General features: G+C 42.7%; 1 protein-coding gene across 2 annotated transcripts; it reads left to right on the top strand.

Moving 5' to 3' along the window:
- Positions 1-295: 295 nt before the first annotated feature.
- Positions 296-19,499, top strand: LOC139914057 (nuclear receptor coactivator 5). 2 transcript variants are annotated; one of them, XM_071902266.2, is made up of 9 exons: positions 327-437; positions 618-704; positions 1,893-1,966; positions 2,701-2,824; positions 13,004-13,203; positions 14,590-14,868; positions 15,096-15,278; positions 16,311-16,571; positions 16,716-19,499. In XM_071902266.2, exons 1-9 carry the CDS (start codon positions 376-378, stop codon positions 16,751-16,753), a joined length of 1,308 nt encoding a protein of 435 aa, XP_071758367.2. In that variant the 5' UTR covers positions 327-375; the 3' UTR covers positions 16,754-19,499. The 2 variants fall into 2 exon arrangements, with proteins under 2 accessions (XP_071758368.1, XP_071758367.2); XM_071902267.2 differs by lacking the exon at positions 618-704 and having other exon boundaries at positions 296-437.
- The last annotated feature ends 7,826 nt before the right edge of the window (positions 19,500-27,325 follow it).

The raw sequence follows: 27,325 nt of genomic DNA, 5'->3' as shown, positions 1-27,325 counted from the left end.
CTAAATCCTGTATTGGAGGAGAAAACCCTCAGCCCTGCAAGTGTTTGTCTGGTTTTGGTCGTCAGGTTGGAGCGGGTCATCCGGCGCACTTCGCGGCCTAGCCCGTTTATCTAGCCCATTTGTCATCAAGTGCTGACTCCGCCTACCCCGGCTAGTTTCGGCGTACGCCGGTAAAAATTACAAGTGGACCCTTTGAAAACAAACTCCTGTCGCACATGACGACGTAGGTGGTACGCGGAAATGGGGTTACAGTGGAAGCTCCTCCTCTCAGCGACAGTGTAGTAGTTCAACAATCAACCAACCAGGCATTCTTCTTCTTCTGGCGTTGTGATTAAACGTCTGGGTGTATTAGGGTGAAGTTAAGAAACGGAGAAAATGTCTTCTTGGGCAAAATCGCCCGCAGCTGGCAGGCGGACACAACCCAACCCAAATGGAAGGTGAGTAAAATGGTTCCTCGCAGCAAGCGGGTTTCGCGTTACCAGCTAACGTGCTAAGTAAGCAGCTGCACGCAGAGCAAAACAGTGGAAGATCTGAGCAGCCGATAACTAGCCTCCTTGCACCAGATAGTTAACGGTAGTTTTGCAAGCTTCAGAACATCTGCCTCTTGTGTTGTGCAGTGCTCAACCCCTCCGATCGTTTCGGCGAGCAGCGCCGTACCCCACCAGAGAGGACAGGACGGAGGAGCGCAAGGATGCACTCGATAGGTAACAGCGTCACATTTACATTACTCAGTTGAAGATGCTAAAGCCACAGTTGCCTAACATTCATTAGTCCAATAGTATGCACGATTACGCAGACTGTAACCCACTTGTTACTGGGAAGCTGTACGTTTGTGTTCCATCCACGCTTGAGTAGCTGCGTCTGATGTTGACAGGCCTTTTCTTAATCTTAAATGTATTATAAGTTAGCTTGTGGCACCTATCGGAGAGTCTAAAATGCCTCCAGTCACACAGCATACTGTTAACACACAGGCTTGTGATTCATATCAGTCCAGCACCCAAACTGAGTGAGTGGTGCAGCCGCTCTGGACGAGGCTCTTCAGCTGTCTGCCAATTATTGTAATATACAGAAGCAGTTTACCTAAATCAATTCACATTTATTGTTGTCCTTCTTATTGTGCAATCTGTCTCACAGTGCGAGGCTACTGCAGAGGTGTGTTTTACTCAAAGGTGTCCTACATTTCAAGTCTTTACAGCTGTATGGCCTCCATGAGGTTTATTAGAATGTCACACATTCAGAGTGATAGGATTGTCCAGTGAGTCACCTGGGTCCTTGCCAAATGAACTGAGTCAGTTAACACAACACTGGCATTTCTCAACATCACACAATGGCTGAGAACAGAAAGTAAACTGATAGTTACGCCTTTGTTCCTGTAGTTTGGCTCACAATTCAAGCAAAGGGCTTTTGAGGGCTTGTGAGGCCACGAGTGATGCAAAATATTGTCATTCTGTGCCCAATCAAGGATAGTATAAAAGCTAAAGATAATCCCCAGCTCCCAACTTCGCATGCACAGGCACACTTGTCTTGCCAGATTCTGATCCTTGGGTTGAGACAGGTGCCACTGTTTAGGTTGATGGATGGATTTGTTTGCTTAGATTGGCACGGTTGTTTTTGATGGAGAGAGAGAGAGAGAGAGAGAAAAAAAAACTGACAAAAGTGATTTGGGTTGAGTAACACCATGCCAACCAAATATTTGGCCTTGCGTGCATTGCCAATAAATACCAAGAGTGCATTTAATTCTGGGACCCAGGCTTATTAAAGCACACTGCTGTGGGGGCCTAAAAGAAACGGTGACCTCTTTGGTGGACCCTCTTTGGTGGACCTGGTGAACAGTAAGCCTTTTTCATGATAGTGCATTAAAAGATGCTTCTGTTTCATTGCTGCTCTTTCAGTTACGAAGAGCTCGACCAAAAGCACAACTACAGCGGAGGCGTGAAGTATGAGGGCTACAAGCATCAACAAAATGGTGAGTCTTTTTTCTTCGCACTGATCACTAAAAATAGACAAATTTTGTTCTTATTTCAAACAAACCAGTTAAACTAAGAGTGGAAACACCAGAAAATGGACACACAAAAACGTGTGCGGTACTTTCTCTGCACACACCGGACCACTTTCAGATAACTGGAACGACCAGATTCCTGTTTTGGGATTTTCCGCAGTGATGTTCCTTAATGGTCATTCCGTGTCCATTCACCTGAAAAAACAAGATTTTGAGACTATCAATTGTTAAAACTCTGACTCTGATTTTGACAAGCTTTGGCACAAGTAGGCTAATGAGTAAGATACAAGGAATGCAAAACAACAACCAGAAGCATTAAGCCTGGTAAAGGACAGTAAAATTATAATTTCACTATGTCTGACAAGATGTATGGAGCTGAATTTCACTCAAAATTCTTCACTCTATATCTAATTCACTTAAACTCTATAGACATTGCAGATTGTTCTGGTTGAATGTTTTTTGCTGGTTATATTTTTCTGTCAAGAGAATCAAATCTCCAAAATTTTGAGTTTGGCTGCATTTGAACGTCTCCTGCACAATTGTATTGCAAAATCACAACACATTGTATTATTACGCTCTAACCCGCATAGATACAATGTGACCAACCTGTCCTGCTCTCTTCTATCCTCCCCTCTCTCCTCTCTTTCTCCCTGTACCTCCCTTCTCCCCTCTCCTTCCTCATCCCCCCCTCCGCCCCACAGCCAAGCCGGAGGGCTCCAGCCCTGCAGACAGACGCAAAGCCCTGTACCAGAAGTTCTACAGGCAGGTGCAGGAGGAGAGGAAGCCGGCCGACTGTGTGGTCCTCTCTGTCACCAACCAGTGCATGTGAGTACTGACAGCAAAAGTCAAAACGACAAAAACAATTGAGATTTTGGAGCGGAAGGGTTGGGTGAATTTTACATGAACATATAGGGTTTGATAACTCATACTCCATCCCATTTCTTTGCTATATATAGGCCCACATGTTTAAGCAGGTGGAGATTGTTTTTTTTTTTTCTCCCACTGATTATACATATGAGAAATAATGTGTTAACATGAGAGTCAGTCCTGCCTCAACGGTCCTGATCCAATATGGCAGTAAAGTCCTCCTGATTTTGAAACCATTCGATTGTTTAATAGACACAATGAAACATAAAATACATAAATCATAGTAATGCGCGCTGGGTCTGGCCAACATTCCCCCACTGTATGGAGGCTCGGCTGCAATGGCACACCCACTACCTGACCCTCTGGTTTCACTGGGTTAGGGTTAGTTTATGATGCGTAGAGGCTTTAGGCAACAGTAAGTGTCAGGGCTTGTTGGTGTCATCTATGGGGATCGCTCACATCATTGTTCTTGTCATTACAAGCATCAGTCAAGGCCAGGGTTACCTGAGGCTTAGATGCTATTGACATGTAATATGGCTTTGTTTATACAAGATCATCCCTGGTATGACGAGGCGCTCCCTGGATTATGGCACACAATGCAACAGCCATACAATTAAAACACCCCAGTGATCTGTTCAAGCATGAAGTGCTCTTGTGACTGTACCGTTGTTGGCACAGAGTTTAATTTCTCTTCGATAAATTACCTTCCCTGTCTATATTTCTAAATACTTCTAAAAACTGCCCAGACCTGATCCCATCCAGGGGTTGAGGCCAATTTTCCACAAAGTTACTAACCCAAACACTGACACCACTGGCCCATTTGTATGTCAGTGCATTTTGAGGCCGCCACTTTGAGATCTGAGATTTTATTTCTTGAGATTCACTTTTCCCTACACTAATTCCACTCACTTGTCTGCATAACTAGGAAATTCTCTGCGTATCTTGACCTCGCCTTTCGCCACATCATGATTTAACCACGGCCACCGTTCTGGCCAGCGAGGCGCTCTCACTCTCTCCTTCTCCCTCTGCTCTTCCTGCGATGTCTTTCTCTTGGGAAGATAATTGTTTTTTCCTGGCGTCTGGCTACATAAAAGGGGATTTAAGAAACATTTTTAGCCCTAAATATATCTAGCTAACCATAGCACTTTCGGTAACCTGTTGCTGTTGACTGACTTGACAGGGAGCGGTGATTTGCATGTGTGAAAGTCATAGCTCCTCACATATCTGACAGGACTAGTGTATTATCAGTTCCCTCTGGCCTCGGTGTAGGAGGCAGAACATGAAATGTACAAAGCAGGAAATGTGGTAAAGCTGTGTGGAATGTGTTCACCTGCCGACTGGGACAAATTCTTATTGCGACCAAATTGCTAAACCTGTCAAGTAACCAGAGTTATTTGGCAAAAGCCAAGTTCATCAAACACCTCATATGATGGATGTGATTGCAATGCCAAAAGGCCACACACCAGCATTCTCTTCCGTAATTTGCATATTGATCACAATTTTTTGGTAGGTGTGTCTGAGCAATTACAGTACAGGTGCTGGCTTTCGTTTCTCTCACTAGAAATACTTGAATAAAATGGCACCATTTCAGCACCGACTAAAAGTCTGATGTCAGTGGGTATGGTGGCATTTCTCAGTTGATTTAAAGGAACACTTTGCAGATTTTCAACCATATCTTTATCTATCCGAAATCGGGATATAGTGTGAAAAACAACAACAGGTTTTTTTTAATGTTCTCTGTGTCTCTGGGGCGCAGCTTCAAAATCTGTTGTACTTCCGCGAACCAGTGACGTCACTGGTTCTCGGAAGAACAACAGATTTTGAAGCTGTGCCGGCTCACATGGCTGTTATTCGAACTACAGATTGTATTTACTCATTTTTGTATGCCCGCATCCACGGACAGTCGGATCGAGAGCCATACGAGCCGGCAAAACTCCGCCGGGTTTCTGCCGCCAAATGAACGGGGAGCTCTCGGTGCAGGCAACATGGAGGGAAGGTAAACATTGTTCATTTGCATATACTACCGACATTGTAATGATACAAAGCTGGTTGAAAATCGGCAAAGTGTTCCTTTAATCCTTATTTTTATCAGTGATAGTTCATTCTGCTTCTGAAGGAGCTGGCCAAAGTAGAGCTCAAAGAAAAATGGAACCAATGGTCTCAGGGTCAAGATGATTTTGCATTTAATATAGTTTGAAAGTGTTACCCCAGTATGAAAATGTGAATTATATCATTCTAAATAATGATCCAGGACAGCACTCCCATTATTTTTTTCTTTTATTGCCGCACATGTATTTCAGCATAAGGCAGCATTCCTCAGCATGGTTCTGGCTGATGTGACGAACTCTTTTCCTGGAAAAGGCTGCGCCTGCTCAAATATGTGTTCAAAGTTATTGTGGCAAGTTTCTGGATACTGAATCAAAGAACTTATGCACTTGACACAATCACAAGCTGTTTAGAAATTTATGAGATATATTGTTTCTGGGTGTGGTAATGAGTTCTTACAGTGATTCAAACAAACCAGTAAATCTTGTTTCTTATTTGAGTTTACATGGAAAACAAAAATGTTAATACCCAAGAAATCTTGTGTGGCTGTGATGCTCCTGATGTCCTCAGGAGCATATTTTGCAGCATAAAATCATGAAAAACGTACCTGTTTCTTTCATTATATTTTGTAATATTTTATTTTGGTGCACATTTAATATGGATCCTTATAACTGTTCCAGATTTGGCCAAAAAACATACATTTCTATCTGCCGTCCACAGTCGGACATGGAAAAACTAGAAACACTAAGATAAGGCCTAGACAACAATTTAGGCACATGGTGGAAATTTATCATTCAAAGGAAAATTCATCATTCATTGGACCAGAACTTTTTCAGAAATGTTTTTATTCTGACATCAAGCAAACAAAACGTAAAGAAAGTAACAGCCTATGTGAATTGAACATGTCACCTAAAGAACAAACCAGGGTGACAGCTGTGTTTTGCTGTCAGCTCACTGACTTTACAACCTCCTCACAAATTAAAATGTGGCATTATATGATTACGTCCGTGTCATTCTTGTATGAAAACAGACTGAATATACACTTGGCCGAATCATCTCTGCATGAATAACTGCACACCATAGTTGGGTTTAAATTTGTGTCAGCACATTAGGAATATGCAGTATAGGCTGCCATTGTAACGCAGTTTGAAAGCAACATTCACACACGGCCTCTCCACCAAAGCCACAATGTTCTTGAATACAGTCTCTGATCTAAATGCTGTTGAGAAACAATCCCATTCACTGTGCAGCTCAAATGTGACTGAGGTCGCACTTTCTCACAAACAACTTCAATTTCATGCATTTAAAAAAAAAGGCTGTTATTGTGAACTGACATACTGGTCCAGTGCCCACATTTTGAGTTATTTTGTGTGCATGATAAATCAATTAATGACATCTTTGTGGATTCTTTAGCATGGGTGCTGTACGGAACTGAACAATAATAAATTCTGCACTCACTCCCTTTGCTGCAATAGGATTACACAAGGACGGCACTTAAAAGTTAATACTGCTGCATCTGATCTCAAAATTAGTTTATAGTAGGAGAGGAGTACACAAAAGATTTAACTACGTAATGCAACATCAAAAAATCATTCAAGCATGATGAACAAATAGAGGCTTCATAAATCTATCAACCACGTCTGGTGCCATCATAGATGTCCATTAGAGAACTGGCTGTGTGCAAGTAATGGCTAGATATATAATAACCGGTCTTGAAAGAGGAAGTAAGTTGGTTAGTAAATGTAGGTTACTGGGCGTAGTAAACTGTCTTGTTAAACTGTCTTGCTAAACTGTCTTGGCCTCGTCTCTCCAAAACACCAAAACTATTGAGTTGTAGCTTGAAGAGTCGACTCAGTTATTAACCTGAACAGCTGGTTTGGCATTGCTAGCTAGCTAACTAGCCAGCAGGCTGATTTAATGAAGCAACAAATGTTAACGTTAAACTGTGACTACTAGCGCTAACGTTTGCTTCTACTAGATGTGTTGGCTAGTGTTGGCTAGATGTGTTCAGAACAAGGCAGGGCTGGTTAGCTGCTAGCTAACAAGCTGACACTATCTAAATATAAAATATGCCAACAGCCAAGTTGTACATTTAGAAACCCAACCAGTTGCTCACAGTTATTGTTGCCAAAAGCTGAAGACCTCCACTATGGCTGCCAGAGGATGTTACGCCACCACAATTTTATGGTAGGTGTGTGTGAGCAATTACAGTACAGGTGCTGGCTTTCCTTTCTCTCACTAGAAATACTTGAATAAAATGGCACCATTTCAGCACCGACTAAAAGTCTGATGGCAGTGGGTATGGTGGCATTTCTCAGTTGATTTAATCTTTATTTTTATCAGTGATAGTTCATTCTGCTTCTGAAGGAGCTGGCCAAAGTAGAGCTCAAAGAAAAATGGAACCAATGGTCTCAGGGTCAAGATGATTTTGCATTTAATATAGTTTGAAAGTGTTACCCCAGTATGAAAATGTGAACTATATCATTCTAAATAATGATCCAGGACAGCACTCCCATTATTTTTTTCTTTTATTGCCGCACATGTATTTCAGCATAAGGCAGCATTCCTCAGCATGGTTCTGGCTGATGTGACGAACTCTTTTCCTGGAAAAGGCTGCGCCTGCTCAAATATGTGTTCAAAGTTATTGTGGCAAGTTTCTGGATACTGAATCAAAGAACTTATGCACTTGACACAATCACAAGCTGTTTAGAAATTTATGAGATATATTGTTTCTGGGTGTGGTAATGAGTTCTTACAGTGATTCAAACAAACCGGTAAATCTTGTTGTTGTTGTTGTTGTTGTTTTTCTCAAAAGGCACACTTCATTTGAGTTTACATGGAAAACAAAAATGTTAATACCCAAGAAATCTTGTGTGGCTGTGATGCTCCTGATGTCCTCAGGAGCATATTTTGCAGCATAAAATCATGAAAAACGTACCTGTTTCTTTCATTATATTTTGTAATATTTTATTTTGGTGCACATTTAATATGGATCCTTATAACTGTTCCAGATTTGGCCAAAAAACATACATTTCTATCTGCCATCCACAGTCGGACATGGAAAAACTAGAAACACTAAGATAAGGCCTAGACAACAATTTAGGCACATGGTGGAAATTTATCATTCAAAGGAAAATTAATCATTCATTGGACCAGAACTTTTTCAGAAATGTTTTTATTCTGACATCAAGCAAACAAAACGTAAAGAAAGTAACAGCCTATGTGAATTGAACATGTCACCTAAAGAACAAACCAGGGTGACAGCTGTGTTTTGCTGTCAGCTCACTGACTTTACAACCTCCTCACAAATTAAAATGTGGCATTATATGATTACGTCCGTGTCATTCTTGCATGAAAACAGACTGAATATACACTTGGCCGAATCATCTCTGCATGAATAACTGCACACCATAGTTGGGTTTAAATTTGTGTCAGCACATTAGGAATATGCAGTATAGGCTGCCATTGTAACGCAGTTTGAAAGCAACATTCACACACGGCCTCTCCACCAAAGCCACAATGTTCTTGAATACAGTCTCTGATCTAAATGCTGTTGAGAAACAATCCCATTCACTGTGCAGCTCAAATGTGACTGAGGTCGCACTTTCTCACAAACAACTTCAATTTCATGCATTTAAAAAAAAAGGCTGTTATTGTGAACTGACATACTGGTCCAGTGCCCACATTTTGAGTTATTTTGTGTGCATGATAAATCAATTAATGACATCTTTGTGGATTCTTTAGCATGGGTGCTGTACGGAACTGAACAATAATAAATTCTGCACTCACTCCCTTTGCTGCAATAGGATTACACAAGGACGGCACTTAAAAGTTAATACTGCTGCATCTGATCTCAAAATTAGTTTATAGTAGGAGTACACAGAAGATTTAACGTCACTACGTAATGCAACATCAAAAATTCATTAAAGCATGATGAACTCCACAAATGGAAGCTTTGCAGTTGGGTCACAAATCTATCAACCACGTCTGGTGCTGCCATAGAGGTCCATTGGAGAACTGGCTGTGTGCAAGTAATGGCTGAGTATATAACCGGGCTAGAAAAAGAAAGTTACCTGAAAAAAATGTAAGTTGGTTAGTAAATGTAGGTTACTGGGCGTAGTAAACTGTCTTGTTAAACTGTCTTGTTAAACTGTCTTGGCCTCGTCTCTCCAAAACACCAAAACACCATTGAGCTGTAGCTTGAAGAGTCGACTCAGTTATTAACCTGAACAGCTGGTTTGGCATTGCTAGCTAGCTAACTAGCCAGCAGGCTGATTTAATGAAGCAACAAATGTTAACGTTAAACTGTGACTACTAGCGCTAACGTTTGCTTCTACTAGATGTGTTGGCTAGTGTTGGCTAGATGTGTTCAGAACAAGGCAGGGCTGGTTAGCTGCTAGCTAACAAGCTGACACTATCTAAATATAAAATATGCCAACAGCCAAGTTGTACATTTAGAAACCCAACCAGTTGCAGTTATTTTTGCCCAAAGTTGAAGACCTCCACTATGGCTGCCAGAGGATGTTACGCCACCTGAAAGCCCTTTATTGTAAAATTGCTCAAACTGGTTGTTTAAGTGGTCAAAATGCTCTTAACTACTTTACTGAAAATGCACAAAAACATCTGGTTTTTCACTTCCACGTCACCAACTATTCACTGATAACCATTTTTGGGGCAATATCAGGCAAACTGCGCAGTTTGAGTTAGGTAAGTTGTCTTAAGTTTAAATAAGCTCACACTCATAAGTGAATTGCTTGTTTGTCTCATGTCTTTTCCTTGTTGAGACTAGGGATGCACTGATTCAATTGAGCATATCAGGCTGACCTTGGCTTTAAACACTGGGTATGAGAAATTGTGAACATTGACATAAACAGTAGGTCAGTCTAAAACATGAAGTGTACAAATATTGAAAAATGTTCCTGAAACTTCATTCGTTGAAGTGTAGTTATAAACTGCTGCAGGTGATAAAAGGAAGTACGGTAATATGGTATTGTTCAGTCATGTCATATTAAGCTTTTCAGAGTTGTTTTTTCAGTAAATCGGTCACACTGCTCCATGTAGTTGTGGAAATGTATTTATTTCCTTACAGGTCAGTCTTGCCATTTTACCAGAAAAATGACCCCCCAGCACATTTAAATAGTCAATGTGTATTTATCCTGAGGAATGTGTTTAACTAGTGTTGCAAGCTGCTGTAACTGTGAATTGCTGAAATATATCCAGAGGTTCAGTGCTTCTCATCATTTTAGTTCCTTCCTTCAGATTTACTTTCAGGTCTTGTTTTTTGGTAGAATAAACCTAAAACATAGTTTATTGGTTTGATTATTGTATGTGCTGTATTATATTTTTATGAGGTTATTTCATTGTGTTTCCCTTTTTGATGTTTTTTTAAGCTGTGGGTATGATTTAGAATAGAAACTGATAGTAGGGCTGATATATAGAGCAGCCAATTTTGCTAACTCAAGTTTAGTGCATTCAAATGGAAAATACAAATGGATGTGTGCAGCTGTGTAGCTACTGAGGAACAATTGGCTAATGGCAGATACTCAAAGCTGTATACTTTTTTTTTGGCAATGAGAAAGTGGTATTAGTGCATCCCTAGTTGAGACTGCAATGTCAAATGCATACTGTAGCTGTTCACTTTAAGGAAAAATCCACCCACTTACACTTTTCATATAGGTATATCATCAATATGCAATGTTCAATGCATTCCAGGAGATATTTTGCGATGAAGTGTTGTAATTTAGCTTTTTGGTGTACCCATTTTCCCTCAACTTGCCTCATCTATTCTATTTCAGTTAGTGATTTCTTGCATTTTCCAGAATGCCTTTCAACAACACCTAGAGAATGGCTGTGAACTTGTTGCAATGTGGGTTATAGATGTAGATGGAGAATAGCCCTAAAGGGACGCTAGATGGCTTTGATTTTTACGTGTCATTACTAGCAACGAAGACTTCGATACAAAAACACCTACCAGGCACTTCATTTTGTGTGCGATTTCCAAACGGCTGCTCCTTGTTGGCTCAAACTTTCACCCTTCTTCCTTACCCTTAGTATCATTGTTACCATACAAGTTCCAATAAAGTATTCCGTTTTCACAAAACACAGCTTTTGGAAGCTGGGAGCTAAAGCTAATGCTACATCGCTGATGACACCGACTCTACGCTACCGCACGCACAAGTCACATAGCCCTTCACAGTAAAGGTTCCTCTGCAATATACCAAAACCTGTGGGGTTAAATAGAATGTTTTAGACAAAGTATACACTTTTCTGTCATCCGGAAGTCGCTTCTTAACCCGCAAAGTATCGTGCGCACCCCTTCTCTCTCAGAGGTTTTGGTGTATCTGGTCTATTGAGGCTGCTGTCGTTTTAGAAATTGGTCTCTCTGCCTCTTCTACGATGGATTTCTTCCTGCGTGATTGTTGGACGTCGGTACAAAATGGAGAGCCTAGAAAGAAGACACCAAAACCTGACGTTTACTGTTGATGTTTTAGATTCTGCTATCAAACATACACTGTGGCTGTGCTGGAAATGTTTCAGAGTGACATCGCAAAGTCTATGTTTGGCCAGTTATCCACAGGAATAAGAACAAGCACAGATCCTGTACAGACCCACGGCACGTGTATTCAATTCTATGCACTGAAGCACTGCGACACGGTTAAATTAACTATTTCCACTGACGTTACTTAAATACCACAAGACAATAACGCTACCTACCGTTAAAGTACATGTTGCTGTTTACAAATCCTGTTACTAACACAGGTGAGTTTGGGGAAAATTGTGGAATGTTAAGTTTCACTTTTGTTTTTACAACAGGAGACTGTTGGATTGAGTACAGTGCTGCTGGTCTGCTGTGTGTGCATCTCCATATGACAAACATGACATGATGCGCGCATCAGAGATCAATTTAGATCCATTTCTATATACTGACCAACTTTTGATTTTGTGCCTCTTTATGGGGAACACTGCATCTCGCAGTCAAAGACCATCTGAGGCCATCTGATGAAGTGCATCATCTCACGATGCCTGACTGACTGCCTGCCCTTGGCTGCACCGTGGGAAAAATACACCACCAAACAACAAAATGGGCCCAGAAAAACAAGTTACACCACCAAACACCACTAGCTTTTTTTGACGGTGTTAAAATTGTTTTAGGGTGGATTTTTCCTTTTAACAAATGGGCTTGAATAAACCACTATCAATTCTGCGAATTCTAAAAAAAACATCAATATCTTGCCAGATAAATGAGGCATGTATTTCCTGGCAACAAAAATCTCTCCTCAAATAATAAATTGACAGAACTCTTCTGGAGTCTTTATATCCAGTAAGGGGTCTACCTAAATACATCTCACAACATTTAACACATCGATGAGAGATCCAAAGCAGCACATGCTGTCCTGGGTGCTGGCTAAAGCGGGGGATATCATGTCCACACACACAGAATCCACCACACAAAAGGAATGATGAGTCAAAGTTAGATTTTCATTGGTAAAGCACACTGTAGGGGGGCAGCCAGACAGAAATGGATAAAACATTAAATTTGTACATTGATCCCTCACTGTCCGTTCTTTGTCCGATTGGAATGTGAAACAAAAGCGAGGCATTTTTGAAAATATCAGGATTCACAATTTGAACATTGTGTTTATATACAACCAACCTGAAAGACAAAACGCTGCACTAATATTCTGCCAGGTCATACTAGTTCTGTTTCTGTCTTTGCAAATTGGTAGGCTGGTATTCATGCAACTCTGGGAAACTGTATACTAGTGAAACGAGTTACTCTTACTTTTTGAAAATTTTGAAAAAGGTTTAAATTGTATCGACTTTTGAAAAAATACGAAAAAATAGCGTATCAGCCCCATAGAGAATATATTGGCTCAATCTGTTTTTGAAGGATATAAAATCTCTGTCTGGCCGGCCCCTAAGTTAATCAAGCCACCTCTGTTCTTCTCTCAGAGGTTTAATCAAATAATTTGGCCAGTGTTTGCAAGCCAGGTCCTTATGATTACCTCATTATTCACCAGGTTTCTCTATATGGCAGGTCACCAACTACATAAATGTCAAGTTAACAAAGTGTTTCTCTTCCTCTCAAAGGGATTACCCCAAATCGCTAGGACAGTGCTTGCAGGAGCGTGGCCTGTCAGTGGAAATGCTCTACCTTCAGGCGGAGTCGGGCCTGACCCGGGCCCTGCAGGATGTCCGAGCAGATGGCTCCCCGTTATGTATTCTGGTGGAGCAGACAAACGTAGCTCTCTCCTCCTGCACGGTTATCATATTCTCAGAATCCCTCAAAAGTAAGTCCCTACCCCTCATCCCTTCGAATCTAGCTAAACCGTCTCAGTTAAAACCCTCTGTTCCTCCTCTAGGCTCAGCTCGACTGACGGCCTATTTCAATGTACATCATATGTCAATATGATGTACATTGATCTGAAGTGGATTATATCTAAAAACAAACTCAAGCTATAAAAAACTCCTATAAAAACAAATGCCACATTTGTTTACATTTCTAAATACTGAAATTCAGCACTCTGCAATTGTAATACCCTGTCTTTGTTGATGATAAATATTGTAATAACTGATATATTTTCATCCATAAAAGTCTATCAAGCCGAGACAAGGATTGTCCATCTAACACAATATTCATTCAGTTTTACCAAATACCAAAACAAAGTAGATATGTTCAAGCCGACTCGATATAAGAATTTTTTTTTGTACAATTTAATTTGTGGAACTATCGTGACAATTTCAGTGTCCACAAAGAACTGCATACAACCGATCAGAAAATCCAACACATAACTAATAATACAAGTAAGAGCTTTTTTCAGATGGTTTTGTATTGTTATTTTGTATTACATCATATAAAATAATTTCATCATACAGAAATACAGTACATAAGTTATTGAGCGTGTCTAAAACCAACCAATTTTGCCTCAGTTCAGCTCAAAAACTGAGTTATTTTTAAGATATTAAAAATTGACATTTTTCAATTCAAATTGCTTTTACTGATAACATACAAGACAGACAAGTATGCATAACACAAAATGAAAACAACAAAACTGTTCCAACACAAGTAATTGTATCCATAACACGCTACAGTCCATTCTGTAGCTCACAACACAAAGTGTGAAAACCCAAAAGTATATAAATAAACAATCGAGTTTGGTCTATATAACCAAACTGCATTAAAACGAGCCATTAATATATATTCAAAGCAAATGTCTAAAAAGGAATTACTCATTGCATAGATATATATAAACCAAATCTTCTAAGGTTAACTCACACTGCGTTGAACATTTTTGAAATTTTCAAAGCTTATTATATCAATCCTAACTTACCAACTAAAATGTCCAAAGACACGATCTAGCAATGTGTTCATTTTCTAGTAAATGCATTCCTCACACAAATCGCATGCCCCCGCCCCCACCCCACCCCCCCAAAACAAATCACAAATCCCAATCACACCGAAAATATAAATTTATCACCTCAGCAGAATTTGCTGATCAGAACATCACATTAAAACAAAACCCATCTCGATATGAAATGAGCGGATCACAAACCTGTAAGAAGCCCCGATAATTTTACTGCTGTCTCTACTGTTTTTTTTTTGGCTTTTCTCATTTCAACTTTGCCGCCTTCAGCCCCCTGACACCTCACCAATAATCCTACCAATTTCCTTCCAGTCCACCGCAACATGCCCAAGGACCAAGCCATGGACTTTGTCGCGGCCGAGTACGGGCGCGGACTCGTCAAAGAGCGCCCTCCGAGGGACCCGGCGGACATTGCAGCGCGGGCGTCACAGCTGCTGGATGACTTCCTGGACCGGGAGAAGATCGAGCGCCACGCCGTGCCCTCCGACACCCGCCAGCTCCTCTTGCTGCTGGCCGAGGGGGTGCACCTCTACCCCGAGGAGATTGGAACCATCTCGGAGTATCTGCGTACCCGGCAGGACCACGTACAAGGTGGGACGCCGATTACACCGTAATACCTACGAGAACCTGAACCCTAAACCCAATCATAACCCTAACCCATTTCAGCCTCTCTCACACACCCAGCTAACCGCAAAAGCAACCGACCTTTCTCATTTTCTCGGGTCCTTTCACACTCTTCGCTTCACACCATTCCTGTCTTTCTTTATTTTCTCGCTCTGCTTTCTTTTATTCATCTCTCCCTCTTTTTCTCCCTCCAGCCTCTACCATCGAGGGGGAGAGGGGGAACATGTTACCTCCAGGTCTGGGGAAGCCCCCTCCCCTGCTCCCTACTCCTCCTGGGCCTCCTCAACCCCAGCCTGGACCCGGAGCAGCAGGGCCGCTACCTGAACCCTTGGTGGACCACCCCCCACCTCAACCCACTCCTCTCTTGCCTTCACCAGGTTAGACCACAGACGGGCTTTACTAGACTATTTGAGGTTCTTATATATGTTTGTCAAGACTTTTTCAAATTAGAACAAGCCACCTCCTTTCCATGACCAATTTTTTGGAAAAATGTCTCACAAGTTAAGACACAAAGAACGTTCTAAGCAGGGCGCCTAGCTTAGGGGACAAGTCTGAGCCTCAGCTGGAGCTTGACATTTCGAGCCAAACCTGTGCGCAATGGTCTTGGGTCAGGCTGAATTTTTCACTTGGGTTTTCGCTTGGGTTTGGGTTGAACTGGACTTAGTTTTTGCATTTCATGTGAAGCTCTGATCCTAGCTCACTCTGTTCATGGCTTCAACAGATCGGATCCTAGTACTTAGTGGATAGAAAAACGATTTAGAAGATGTGTCGGCTGACCAAAGACATGCTCTAACCCTTCACCAAAGACAAGAAAGTATGGGTTCCCTAAACGCTTCTTGCAACCCAAATGATACACTGTTAAACCAACGGATAAAGATGCTCTATAAAGTTCAAATGTTTTTGAGAAGCCAGGCTGTGTGGTCAGAGACTTGTGTTTCTTGGGAACTGCATTACACTAAATTCCGAAAACATAAATCAACAGTGTTCCCTAGTGCAGTGGTTTTCCAACCTATTCCATGGAGACGGAGATTTTCAAAATCTTTCTTTCTCAGGACTCCAAACTGACATTGCAGGCGATTGTCGCTTCCTAATAGCTTACTATGTTTTCCTCAAACCAGTACCTTTATATATGGAGTATGGAGTAGTTGAGTGGACAGGGGGTATTTTAATCTTCCCACAACCTACTTTTCTGGGATTTGGGTCCAATTCTGATCATTCATTGTTTCCACATGTCTAGTGCCTTATACAATCCATATATATCATCCATATATATACAAAATAGAAAACATAAGACCTGACATGTGAGAGGACAAAGTTCCTCTCCTTTCATCCAGTGGATGGTAAACTGAAGGGTGACCGTTGCATTCAGACCTGCTGTGTTTCTTATATTTCTCTTGGTCTCTCTCCAGGCTCCTATCCCAAAACCAAACCTCCTCCCCTGCTGTCCTTGCACCGGGCTTCTGGTCCTTCTCTCGGGGCCCCAGCTCCACGAGGCCCCTCCCCTCCTCGGGGCCCCCCCTCCGCACACAGCCCCTATGGCGCCCCTCCACCCCGCGGGCCCCCGCACCACCACGTCCCTCCGTACCACCCGGGCCCCAGGGGCCCCCACGGGACCAGAGGCGCCCCTCCATCTCTAAAGAGTGTCCGCACGCCACTTCTGTCCGTCCCAGGTTGGTGACTTCTGATTTTTATCACCACTTTTATTCACCCTTTTGTCTCTAAAGGACAGGGATGCAATTGTGTTATTTCCATCGTATAACAAGCTTCGTTCTTTCTTCTTATTTTCCTCTCCACTCCTCTCTCGCTCTTCTCAGGTGGCCCTCCTCCACGACCCAACGGCCCCCGACGCTAAGAAATGACTGAGACATCCACACACACACACACACACACACACACACACACACACACACACACACACACACAGACAGACTACCAGTGCCAGCAGTGTTTTGAACATTTCACCTTACTCCAGAGGAAGAGCAAAAGACTCCTGCCCCCTTCATTGGTAAAGCCTCCATAAGGACTACTGGTCTAGGATCCCTGATCAGGCAGTAAACCGGGTTTACATCAGAACTCAAAGATACTTTGTGATTATCATCTGTGGTTTATTAGGATGGCACAATGGAGGATGTGCAGAGTATTTTGTTGACTGATAATTTGAAGTCCCTTCATCATTTTTTTGTCTAGTCCTTAATTAAAAAAAAAAATATATGTCTATTGTCCAACACTCCTTGCCTAAAGTCATCCCATAAAAAGAGTGCTGTTCTGAATTCTTCCCACTTTTCGTCATTATTATGTTGCGATCAGAGGGCGAACATCATAAGCAAGGGGAATTTGCAGCGTTTGAACACTGTAACCTAGCTTCATGCAACACAAACCCTGGTCATGCTGAACCACACGGCCAAGTTAAGGGTTGTGTTGAGAGATTCCAGTTCACCAATATCTGTGATGCATTCAGATAAATACACAAAACCCCCGTCACCCATGGGCGATTTGTTCATATTTAAGGCAGGAAGAAGGAGAGAGGGCCTGGTGGTAATATGATGGGAAAAGGACAAACGGATGCAGCCTCTGTTCTGCTCTGTCTTGAATATAGAAGTCTCAAAGTACAACTGCTGTTTCTACCAACCTGGGGTGGGTTTCCCGATACTGAGTGGTCTACCTACTTTAAACGCTATTTCAAGACCGTGCTTGAAAATTTCACGAGGGTATCCCAAAAGTTCTCTTTAAGAGAGAATTTCAAGAAGCACTTGAAGATTTATGCTACAAGCTATGTTCTTTGCTCAAAAAATTTAAACTTTTTGCCACTGTTGTTCAGGAAGAGTTTGTGTAATTACTTTTATTCTAAAATTGGCACCTTGACCTCTACTGTGTGTTACAGTCAGTTTCACTTGGACTGTGCTTTAGATGTGCAGCATCTAGATCTCCAGATTCATGGTGTATTTCTTTGGAATGCTGTGTATGTTTTGTTTGGCATCAGTCTCAAACAATCTTCCTGGTGTCATCGGGCTTAGCTGTTAGTCTCTTCATTGTGTTGTGGATAAAAGAAACTTCAAAGTAGTGACAGTTGGATGAACTTTATACCATGTAGCTTGGAATGGTAAACACAAATGGGCATTTTGCTCCGTCCAAGTAACAAAACCTTGATAATAAAAAAATAGACACATTCATACATGAGAAGCAGATGTATCAAAACATAAGAAGTAGCATTACATTCGTTCCAGAATATCCCTAAGGAGCATACCATGGATCTTGTGATTTACTCTATATGGATATGCCAAATCTAAGTGAACAGATTCAAAAAGATGTTCTTTGCAAAGATGTCAATAATTGACCACCATCTTTTTGAGATGAAAAGGAAAACTCCACTGTAAAACATGTTGCTGAGCAGGGTGTATTCTCTTTAAAACCTCATTTTGCAGCCTTTGAATTGCTCTGATATGTCTGATGCAGTCCGTCCCGTTCAGATTACCTTCTGAAACTCTGAAAGTGTGAATCCCCTGCTCCCCCGACTATAGTCGTGTGCACTGTTGCACAGTATAGTGGGGATGTTGACAAAATTGTATTGGCTGAGATGAGCACAGCTGTTGTCATTGCGAAGCCACAATGGAGCCTAGTTCATACCCACTTGTAGTTCTTCCTCATTCAGGGAAAACTTGGGCATCATTTTATAAATGTTCTGATACAAGAATGAAGCGCATTACTTGTGCTGGTTATTATTATTTTTTCAACTTGTTGGCTAATCTTTGCCAAGAGGGTACTGTATGAGTACAGTATGTGTTCATATACAGAATTGAATCCTTTAGATTCAAGTGTTTCAGAAATAACTTAATGAAGTGTTGTTTTATTGCCATTATTGTATCCTCACGGGTTAAGTGGCACAAAGGGATTCGCCAATGCTACAGTTGTTTGTTTTTTGATAATTCGTTAGCTATGCAGTTCCCTTTCTGCTCTTTGCCAGTATTTCCTTGCTGAAATTCATTAGAAACGGCTTGTGTCACTGCTGTGGAGAGCAGGTGAAGAGAGCGAGCCTTGCAAAGTGGCAAAGAGATACCGGGAGTCTTCCGGCTCGTTCGCGAGATTTCACAGACTTTGGTCTGGTTTTGAGAAACCCTCCTGAAATGAATGGATGTGTTGAAGAGTGAGGTCAAGATGTTGCTAGAGCCAGGAGGCGTTTTGGGAAGCCCTCCCCGACATGTTGGAACCCCTCACACTAAACAGTTCCAGTGTTGTACAGATTACACAATACACACCAGCAGGAAATGATCTCTGGAATATATTTTTTTTCTTTCTTTTAAGCTCATCAGTTTATTCTGTTGTTTTGTAGATACTCTGCACAACCTATGTTCTGATTTATTTTATTTGGTTGTAATTTTTGTGTAAATGTTAAACGGCTATGCGTGGATTAGTTTTTATGTTTTCTTTGATGTGGAACAGTGTTAATGTTCAAAAGGCATGGGGGGGGGGATCTTGATTTCTTTGCAAAGAAAACGACTACTAGTGTTTTAATATATTTTTTGTTTTGATGAGCGTTGTAGTGTTGTGTTTTTTTTTAAGAAAGAATGAGCCATATGAAGTGTATAATAATAAAAGTTGACTCAAGATACATGTGTTGTCGTGATTTGAGGTACAGACTAACTGCTGTTTTGTTTTTGTGAGCAGAGGAAGCAGCTTAAGATTCATTCATTTAGTCCTTGTCAGTAAATGGTTGTCTGGTTTGCAGCATAATGGATCTTTCACGTGAACTACTGTGGCTAGAGCAAAAAAAAAAAAAAGTAAATTTGAATGACCATGAAGAGAAGATTCAGGAAAGTTCTATTCAAATACAGTCACAAGGATGGAAAGCTTCCTAGCTCAATTGGACATACATTTACTTTAGATACTTAGAAGCATTTAACAGAAGTTTCTTAAACACTTTTGAAATAAGTAGACTTGAATGGAGGTGTATAGAGTACTATTCCACCAGGGTATGGATGGCAAAGGCTGGAAAAACCTAAGATGTACAGTAAATTGTCAGCAAAATCTTAAAATCAGGCTGAATATTTGTCCCACTTGTGTCCATCAGTAACACAGAGTACAGACCTGGCTCTATTGGGAGGGCTTGCTGCTGTTCTGTAAGGTTTTCACAATGTTACTGACACCAGACCATAAGCCAAATGCATGCAGGCCCTGATGTAGAGTGTGCAAACAAAACAGCGTCCAAAATATAGCTCATGCTGTGTGATGAAGTGACTCCTTTTAATCTCTAGATGGCGATGTTTACCTGCTCTACTTCTGTACACACCCCTGAGACACATTTACAGCTGTAAACATCTAAAAATCAAAGTTGATACTTTGCATGTCAGCAACTACATGTTCCTTGTTTTTGTTACTGTCTTACAAAATGACTTTAAGCTATAGGCCTACTTATGGTTTATTTTTAAGAGCCACTTCCTGACTGAAGTGAATGAGCCCATGAACCCATGCTGCAAAAAATATATTTCATATGCACTTCAGAACAAGTTTAGAAATATGTTTGAAGATGACATTGATTCAAAATATATTTTAAGTGGCCACAACATATTTTGGATATACTTACAAATATACAGTATGTGGTCAACAGCACATAGAAAGTAAAGTAGAAAATGTATTTCCAGATTCCAAAGTAGTATTTTGAAATCCACATCATCTACATGAACACATTTTTGCAGATTTTGAAAGAATATAGCATTTTTGTAATTGGTGGGAACCATCTGCCTCGTCTGAAAATTATGCAGATTTCTCGAGTTCTTTTTGCTAAATTGTGTGCAATGGAACTGGGAGATGATACAAAAATGTCATCTCAATTATGCTCTACAGGAGGAAAACACTGTCATCTCAAATTGGTCATTGTGTGCCTTGTATGCTCAGTTCCTTCTTTTACCTGGGTCATCTGGTCTGTGGTGTTGGACTGAAGGGGGCGAGACACACAGTCACCTGGTGGAAAGGCCTGTGTGCATGTAAGATGGTTAATATGCTACTTTATGAGTCAGGGAGGCCTGTGTTAGCCTCGTCTTGCATTAGTGATGTCCATGTATTTGCATGTAGGTAAGTTTCCAGACCCCAGTCAGGCATCGAGTAAAAACTGAGGCATCCATGCATGTCCTGTTGGTCTTTTCACTTCACTTCTCCTGTGTGTGTGAGCATCAAACATTTCAAGAGAGACACACACTTTTGCACACTCTCCTCCTCCTCCTCTCCTCCAGCTGTGGGTGTACTGCTGTGAGGAGCCCATCAACTCAGAAAGTAATGGACAACCGTCTCCACCTCATTACACCAGCCTACACACCCTCTGATTGGACACTGTGTGTGCGTGTGTGTGTGAGGGAGAGTGTTGTGTGTGTGTGTGTGTGTGTGTGTGTGTGTAGGAAAACAACAGCATGTTGTTGCATCAAGTATCCTAAGTTTATACCTTAAGTGTCTCACTGAAGTATTTTATTTTCCTTACCTTAGGCACGTCGGTAAGAATGATGCATACATTTCTAATGGTCGTTCACGGGACTGGTGTATGTGTGTGTGTGTGTGTGTGTGTGTGTGTGGGAGTTAAGGAGGCTGTGCTCTTTGCTGAAGGTGCCCTATACTGCCCCTCTTCATTCCACTGGACCACTGACAGGTCAATGACTTTAATGTCCTCTAGAGGGCGTAATATTAAAAGTAAAGCAGGAACTGGACTCACATTCCAACTATAAAGAAAAAGATTGAACCAAACACTGTGAAGTCCCATGAAAGCAATGAAAACTTCACATATCATCCAAAACAAGAATTTCCTCAAAATGCCTCATCTGTGCCAAATACATTTACACAAGCTAATGATTAGGTGTCACATAGCTGATTGTCAGTATGTATCAATAACACTGTATGGGTTATTTTCAGACTGAAAAATGTTTCCAATTTCATGATTTAGTTTGGTTTTATGTGGCTTGTCTACCCTTTACTTTGGATTACTGATGTTCCTTTAAACTGCTGTTAACATAGTGGATTAAAATCATAATCCTCCACAACAACATCACCAGAAATGAGTTTTTCCTGAGGGAGCACGACCCCATAGCACTTTCAGACAGTGCTGTCCTTTTCCAGATGTCCCTGCTGCCCCTGCCCCACTGCAGCTGAGGGTTTAGAGAAAAAACATGCTTTGAGTAAAATGTTAGCATTGGGCAAAGCTACAAGATAGAAAATTCAATTGATCACCACTAACTCTGTCAAGGTTTTCCTTCCAGCTTTGGCTGCTGCAGCTCTGTAACTGTGTCTGCTGTGCTTCAAATAACGAATTGCTTACAGATTCAGACCTTGTTTTGTTTTGTTCACAATGTATATAGCCAGAAGGTAGTCCAAGGAAATGGCACAGGTCAAAAAATAATACATAAATCACAAATATTATGCCCACTAGTCTTCCTGTAAATGCTCTGTGAAGGGTATTTTCATATTAAGCATTCTACCAGTTCCAAAGAAGACAGAATAATCCCAAAAGGTTACAGCAAGTATTGCAATAAAATCTATTTGCCTTTAATCATATTTCATCACTGCTTCTTTTTTTTTATTGCCACCTCCTCAGATACTATGCAATCAGTTGCTGCCATTGAGCATTTAGCTATAATTGTCATCCATGCTTTGAATCCAGGGCCATGCAAAGACATTTGAGGGACAGGGGCTCATGGCAATAGAAAAGGCACCCTTTCCATTTGTTTTGAAAAAACCTTGTACTTGTCTGTTTTTGATTTTGAGATGCTTGTCACCAGTGGGAGTTGATATTCTTTATGTCACATAGTGAGGAAGACAATGGAAACGCACCACAAACAAAAGTAAAACGCAAAGAATATTTCTCTAATCACACGTGGGCCAATTTAAAGTTGACATAAGCCTTGCATGTATAGACACTGTATTCACGAATAAGTTATTGACTCAAACTCCATGAGAGGGAAAAACACACGTAGCATTGAGATGTTGAATCTGTCAACGAATCCTTGAAACAAAGAAAATCAAGCCAAAAAATGGTTGTTCTTGCTCTGCCTGCTGCTTTCTGAGTCTTCAGGTGATGGAGGAGTGCGCTCTGAGGGCAGAGAGCTGTACTTTCTGAGAGGGTGAAAAGGTAAAGTAGCATCACCGTTCACGGTTCTCCAGACACAAAACTGACCAGACACAACAAGCAACCAAAATGTTGCATTATTCCTGCTGTGAATATCGCTTCATTCTGAGAAGACTATTGAAACACAGCATTGGCTATTACCTGATTGAGTTAGTTAACTATTTCAGCCTATAACCACTACAAAGAGCTCAAGTGACATATTTGGACAAACTGACTATGCGTCGATTAACCTGTCTCTTGATTTTATTTAATGACACACCAGGTCACATCATGAAAACCTGTAGTAAAAGGGTATCTGGCCAGAAGTGGACTGCATAAGTGCAGCTGGTGCTCAGACGTCAGCAAGTGAGAAGCATTTTTTTTTTCTTTCTGGAGAGTTGAGCATTGGGTGAAACAAAAAGAAGGAGGAGGCTTTTTTTTTTTTTTTTTTTTTAAATCAAGCTGTCTCTGTTCTGTGAAAGTGGTGCCCTGCCCTTTGTATTAAATGATGAAAGTAACATTTAAAAGAAAAGGTATTTTAAAATTTCCATTAAAAATGGGCACTTTAGCACTAACAGGACAAAGAGGCTTAGGACCCCACCTCTGTACATGCTTGGTTGCATCCTTCCACTGTTAACTACCACCCATATTTACATGTTTTACTTTTTAATAAGAACCACGTGTTATAAAGTAAGATCTTGTTTCTTTACATGGGGTCTTTTTGGGTCACAATGAAATAAAAAATGACTTTTTCACCTTGTTAGCTAATTCTTCATAACGTACACCTATTTAACAACAAATCCCAAATAATTCCCAACATTTTTGTTTTGTCATATTTTTATATCAATATCCCATTACTCGACCATTACAAGACAACTCTTTGTCTCTGAAAGATCAGTCTTTGTACTTTGGATATTGCTAGTTGCCTACTGTCGGTCAACAAAATGTACAGTATATTAGCATGGAGCACCAGAGCCAATGATCTACTGGGAACACAAGGATGAATTTGGTATGTTCTCATCACTTAACATGTAAGTTGACCAATCAGCCAGTCCTATTCCTTTTTCCTTTCTCCTTTATTTAGCCAGGAGGGTCCCATTGAGGTACAATATTCCTACAGATGATGAACGCCCAGGCAGACAGACAAAGCTTCTAGTCCAAAAATAGAAGATTCACTTATTGGATGAACCAAAATGTTAGTTACTCTAACAGTGTCTTTCATTATTCATACACAGAGAAGTTAAAAAAAGGATAAAACAAGGATGTTAAAACTTGTAGATTTAAGATGCACAGGAGCGCTCCCCACGTCTCTCCTCCTCCTCACTTCCTCTCCTCCACCTCCCCACTCTGTAAATAATCTCAACACCCCCCCCCCCCCTTTTTTCCCACCTCCCACCTCCCACCTCCCCCCGTGCCCTCGTCCCTCTCTCCTGTCCTCAACTCCTCTTCCACCTCCTCTCCTCTCAAAATCTCTCCTGTTTTCTCCTCCTCCTCCTCCTCCTCCTCTTCTACCTCTTCCATCCTTTTCTGCACAGTCCGGCTACACTCCCCGCCTTTCTCCCCTCGCCTCCCTCTCCCCAGCACTTCTGCCTCCTTTTACCTCCTTCTGTTCCCCATCTCCTTTGCCCCCCACATCCCACCTCCTCTTCTTCTCTGCTCCCCGCTGGATATCAATCAGAATGTATCACTCCAACTATTCCTGCTGCCATTGTGTCAGAATTCACAGGAACTTTTATCAAATGGAAAACTGTTTCATTGTTACATCGGACCCTTGCTGTGTGTGTGTGTGTGTGTGTGCGTGTTAGGGCTGTGTGGCAGAATTAATGGAATGCACACACCTCCTCACCACCCATCCGTTTGAATAACGCGAAGGCTTGCACACACACACACACACACACACACACACACACACACACACACACACACACACACACACACACACACACGCATTAGGGTGTTAATTGTTGTGATAACACCTTCCAATAACAAGGCTCTAATTATCAACATGTTTGGCTGTTGGAGTGTGTATCTGGCACTTGTATATGGATCATGGGGTGTGTGTGTTTGTGTGTGTATGTGTGTGTGTGTGAGTGCGTATCAGTATGAGGTGTGGCACCAGGGGAAGAAGGTTTGATGATTTTGAAATATGCTGCTGACTCGTGTGTGTGTGTGTGTGTGTGTGTGTGTGTGTGTGTGTGTGTGTGTGTTTGTGTGTGTGTCTGTACGGGGGGGTGCATGTTGATGTCTCAGTCTCGATCCACATTTGCATATGACAAGAGGTCCTTTGTCCTTTAGTTAATTGCAAATGCTCTATTTGAGAAAGTACACCATGTGAATCCACTGCATTACAGACACAGAAGTTATCAGCTGATTCTTACATGTGTTTAACAAACAGCACATGAGACTCACTTCAGCCGTCTGAGCCTCCATTTTGCACCAGACTGCTGGATGTATCTTTCCTTCCAAGTCATTTCTCAACTTTTCAGGCTGTTCGGGGTCCAGCAACACAAATCAAGCGCACTCCAAAGAACACATACCTGAAACCTTTATCACATTTGAAGCTGGGTCTGATGCAGGAACATTTTGGATTCCATATTTGATCCAGTATCAATTACTTTTAGGTATTTGTTGAGTTTACTGTACTTGTAAGGACAAATCAGTTCAAGGGACAAAGAAGAGAAACTCACTGTTTCCCTCTGCCCTTTTTTTCCTCCCCAAACTTGGCTGGTTGGCTGGTTGTCTGGCTGGCTGGCTGACAGGGCGGTGGCTGGCTGGCTGCCTGACTGAGTGAGTGGCTGGCTGGCTGACTTGAGTGGCTGGCTTGGTGCCTGGCTGGTTGGCTGAGTGACTCGTTGGGTTGAATGGTTGGCTGAGTGGCTGGTTGGCTGGCTGACTGAGTGCGTGGGTGGCTGGCTGATTGGCTGACTGGTTGGCTGTTTGGTGGGTTTCCTGCCTGGCTAGTTACCTGCCTTACTGGCTGCCTGGCTTGCTAACTGACTGAGTGGGTGGCTGGCTGGTTGGCTAGTTACCTGCCTGACTGGTTGGCTGCCTGGCTTGCTGACTGACTGAGTGGGTGGCTGGTTGGTTGCCTGCCTGGTTGGCTGAGTGGTTGGCGGTTTTCCTGGCTGGCTAGTTACCTGCCTGACTGGCTGCCTGGCTGGTTGGTTGACTGGTTGCCTGTCTGGCTGACTGGTTGCCTGTCTGGCTGGTTGGCTGACTGGCTGGCTGGGTGCTTGGCTGGGTACCTGGCTGGCTGGTTGGTTGGCTTTCTGGCTGGCTGGGTGCCTGGCTGCCTGGTTGGTTGGCTTCCTGGCTGGCTAATGCCTGGCTGGTTGGCTGATTGGCTGGTTGGCTGACTGGCTGGTTTGTTGGCTGATTGGCTAGCTGGGTGCCTGGCTGGCTGGTTGGTCGTCTGATTGGCTGGCTGGGTGCCTGGCTGATTGGCTGGCTGGCTGGCTGGCTGGTTGGTTGGCTGACTGGCTGGCTGGGTGCCTGGCCGGCTGGCTGGTTGGCTGACTGGCTGGCTGGGTGCCTGGCCGGCTGGCTGGTTGGCTGACTGGCTGGCTGGGTGCCTGGCCGGCTGGCTGGTTGGCTGACTGGCTGGCTGGGTGCCTGGCCGGCTGGCTGGTTGGCTGACTGGCTGGTTGGTTGGCTGACTGGCTGGCTGGATGCCTGGCTGGCTGGTTGGTTGGTTGGCTGACTGGCTGGTTGGTTGGCTGACTGGCTGGCTGGGTGCCTGGCCGGCTGGCTGGTTGGCTGACTGGCTGGATGCCTGGCTGACTGGCTGGTTGGTTGGCTGACTGGCTGGCTGGGTGCCTGGCCGGCTGGCTGGTTGGCTGACTGGCTGGCTGGTTGGCTGACTGGCTGGCTGGTTGGTTGGCTGACTGGCTGGCTGGGTGCCTGGCCGGCTGGCTGGTTGGCTGACTGGCTGGCTGGTTGGCTGACTGGCTGGCTGGTTGGTTGGCTGACTGGCTGGCTGGGTGCCTGGCCGGCTGGCTGGTTGGCTGACTGGCTGGCTGGGTGCCTGGCCGGCTGGTTGGTTGGCTGACTGGCTGGTTGGTTGGCTGACTGGCTGGCTGGGTGCCTGGCCGGCTGGTTGGTTGGCTGACTGGCTGGTTGGTTGGCTGACTGGCTGGCTGGGTGCCTGGCCGGCTGGCTGGTTGGCTGACTGGCTGGCTGGTTGGCTGACTGGCTGGCTGGGTGCCTGGCCGGCTGGCTGGTTGGCTGACTGGCTGGCTGGGTGCCTGGCTGGCAGGCTGGCAGCCCCAGCTGAGTCCCGAGCCAAGCCCCTGCGCCCCACCAGATCTTAATTGGGTTAAGTTTGTCCGCCACAGATAACACTTC

Source organism: Centroberyx gerrardi, chromosome 4, assembly GCF_048128805.1.
Source record: "Centroberyx gerrardi isolate f3 chromosome 4, fCenGer3.hap1.cur.20231027, whole genome shotgun sequence".
Lineage (NCBI taxonomy): Eukaryota > Metazoa > Chordata > Actinopteri > Beryciformes > Berycidae > Centroberyx > Centroberyx gerrardi.
Note: the sequence above shows the minus strand (reverse complement) of the source record. Positions and strands in the feature narration are given on the sequence as shown.

Excerpts from the sequence above, each read along its gene's own strand:
- LOC139914057 (XM_071902266.2), top strand. The coding sequence starts at position 376 with ATGTCTTCTTGGGCAAAATCGCCCGCAGCTGGCAGGCGGACACAACCC. Across the intron at positions 1,967-2,700 it reads CTACAAGCATCAACAAAATG|CCAAGCCGGAGGGCTCCAGC; the intron begins GTGAGTCTTTTT and ends TCCGCCCCACAG. Across the intron at positions 16,572-16,715 it reads GCCACTTCTGTCCGTCCCAG|GTGGCCCTCCTCCACGACCC; the intron begins GTTGGTGACTTC and ends CGCTCTTCTCAG.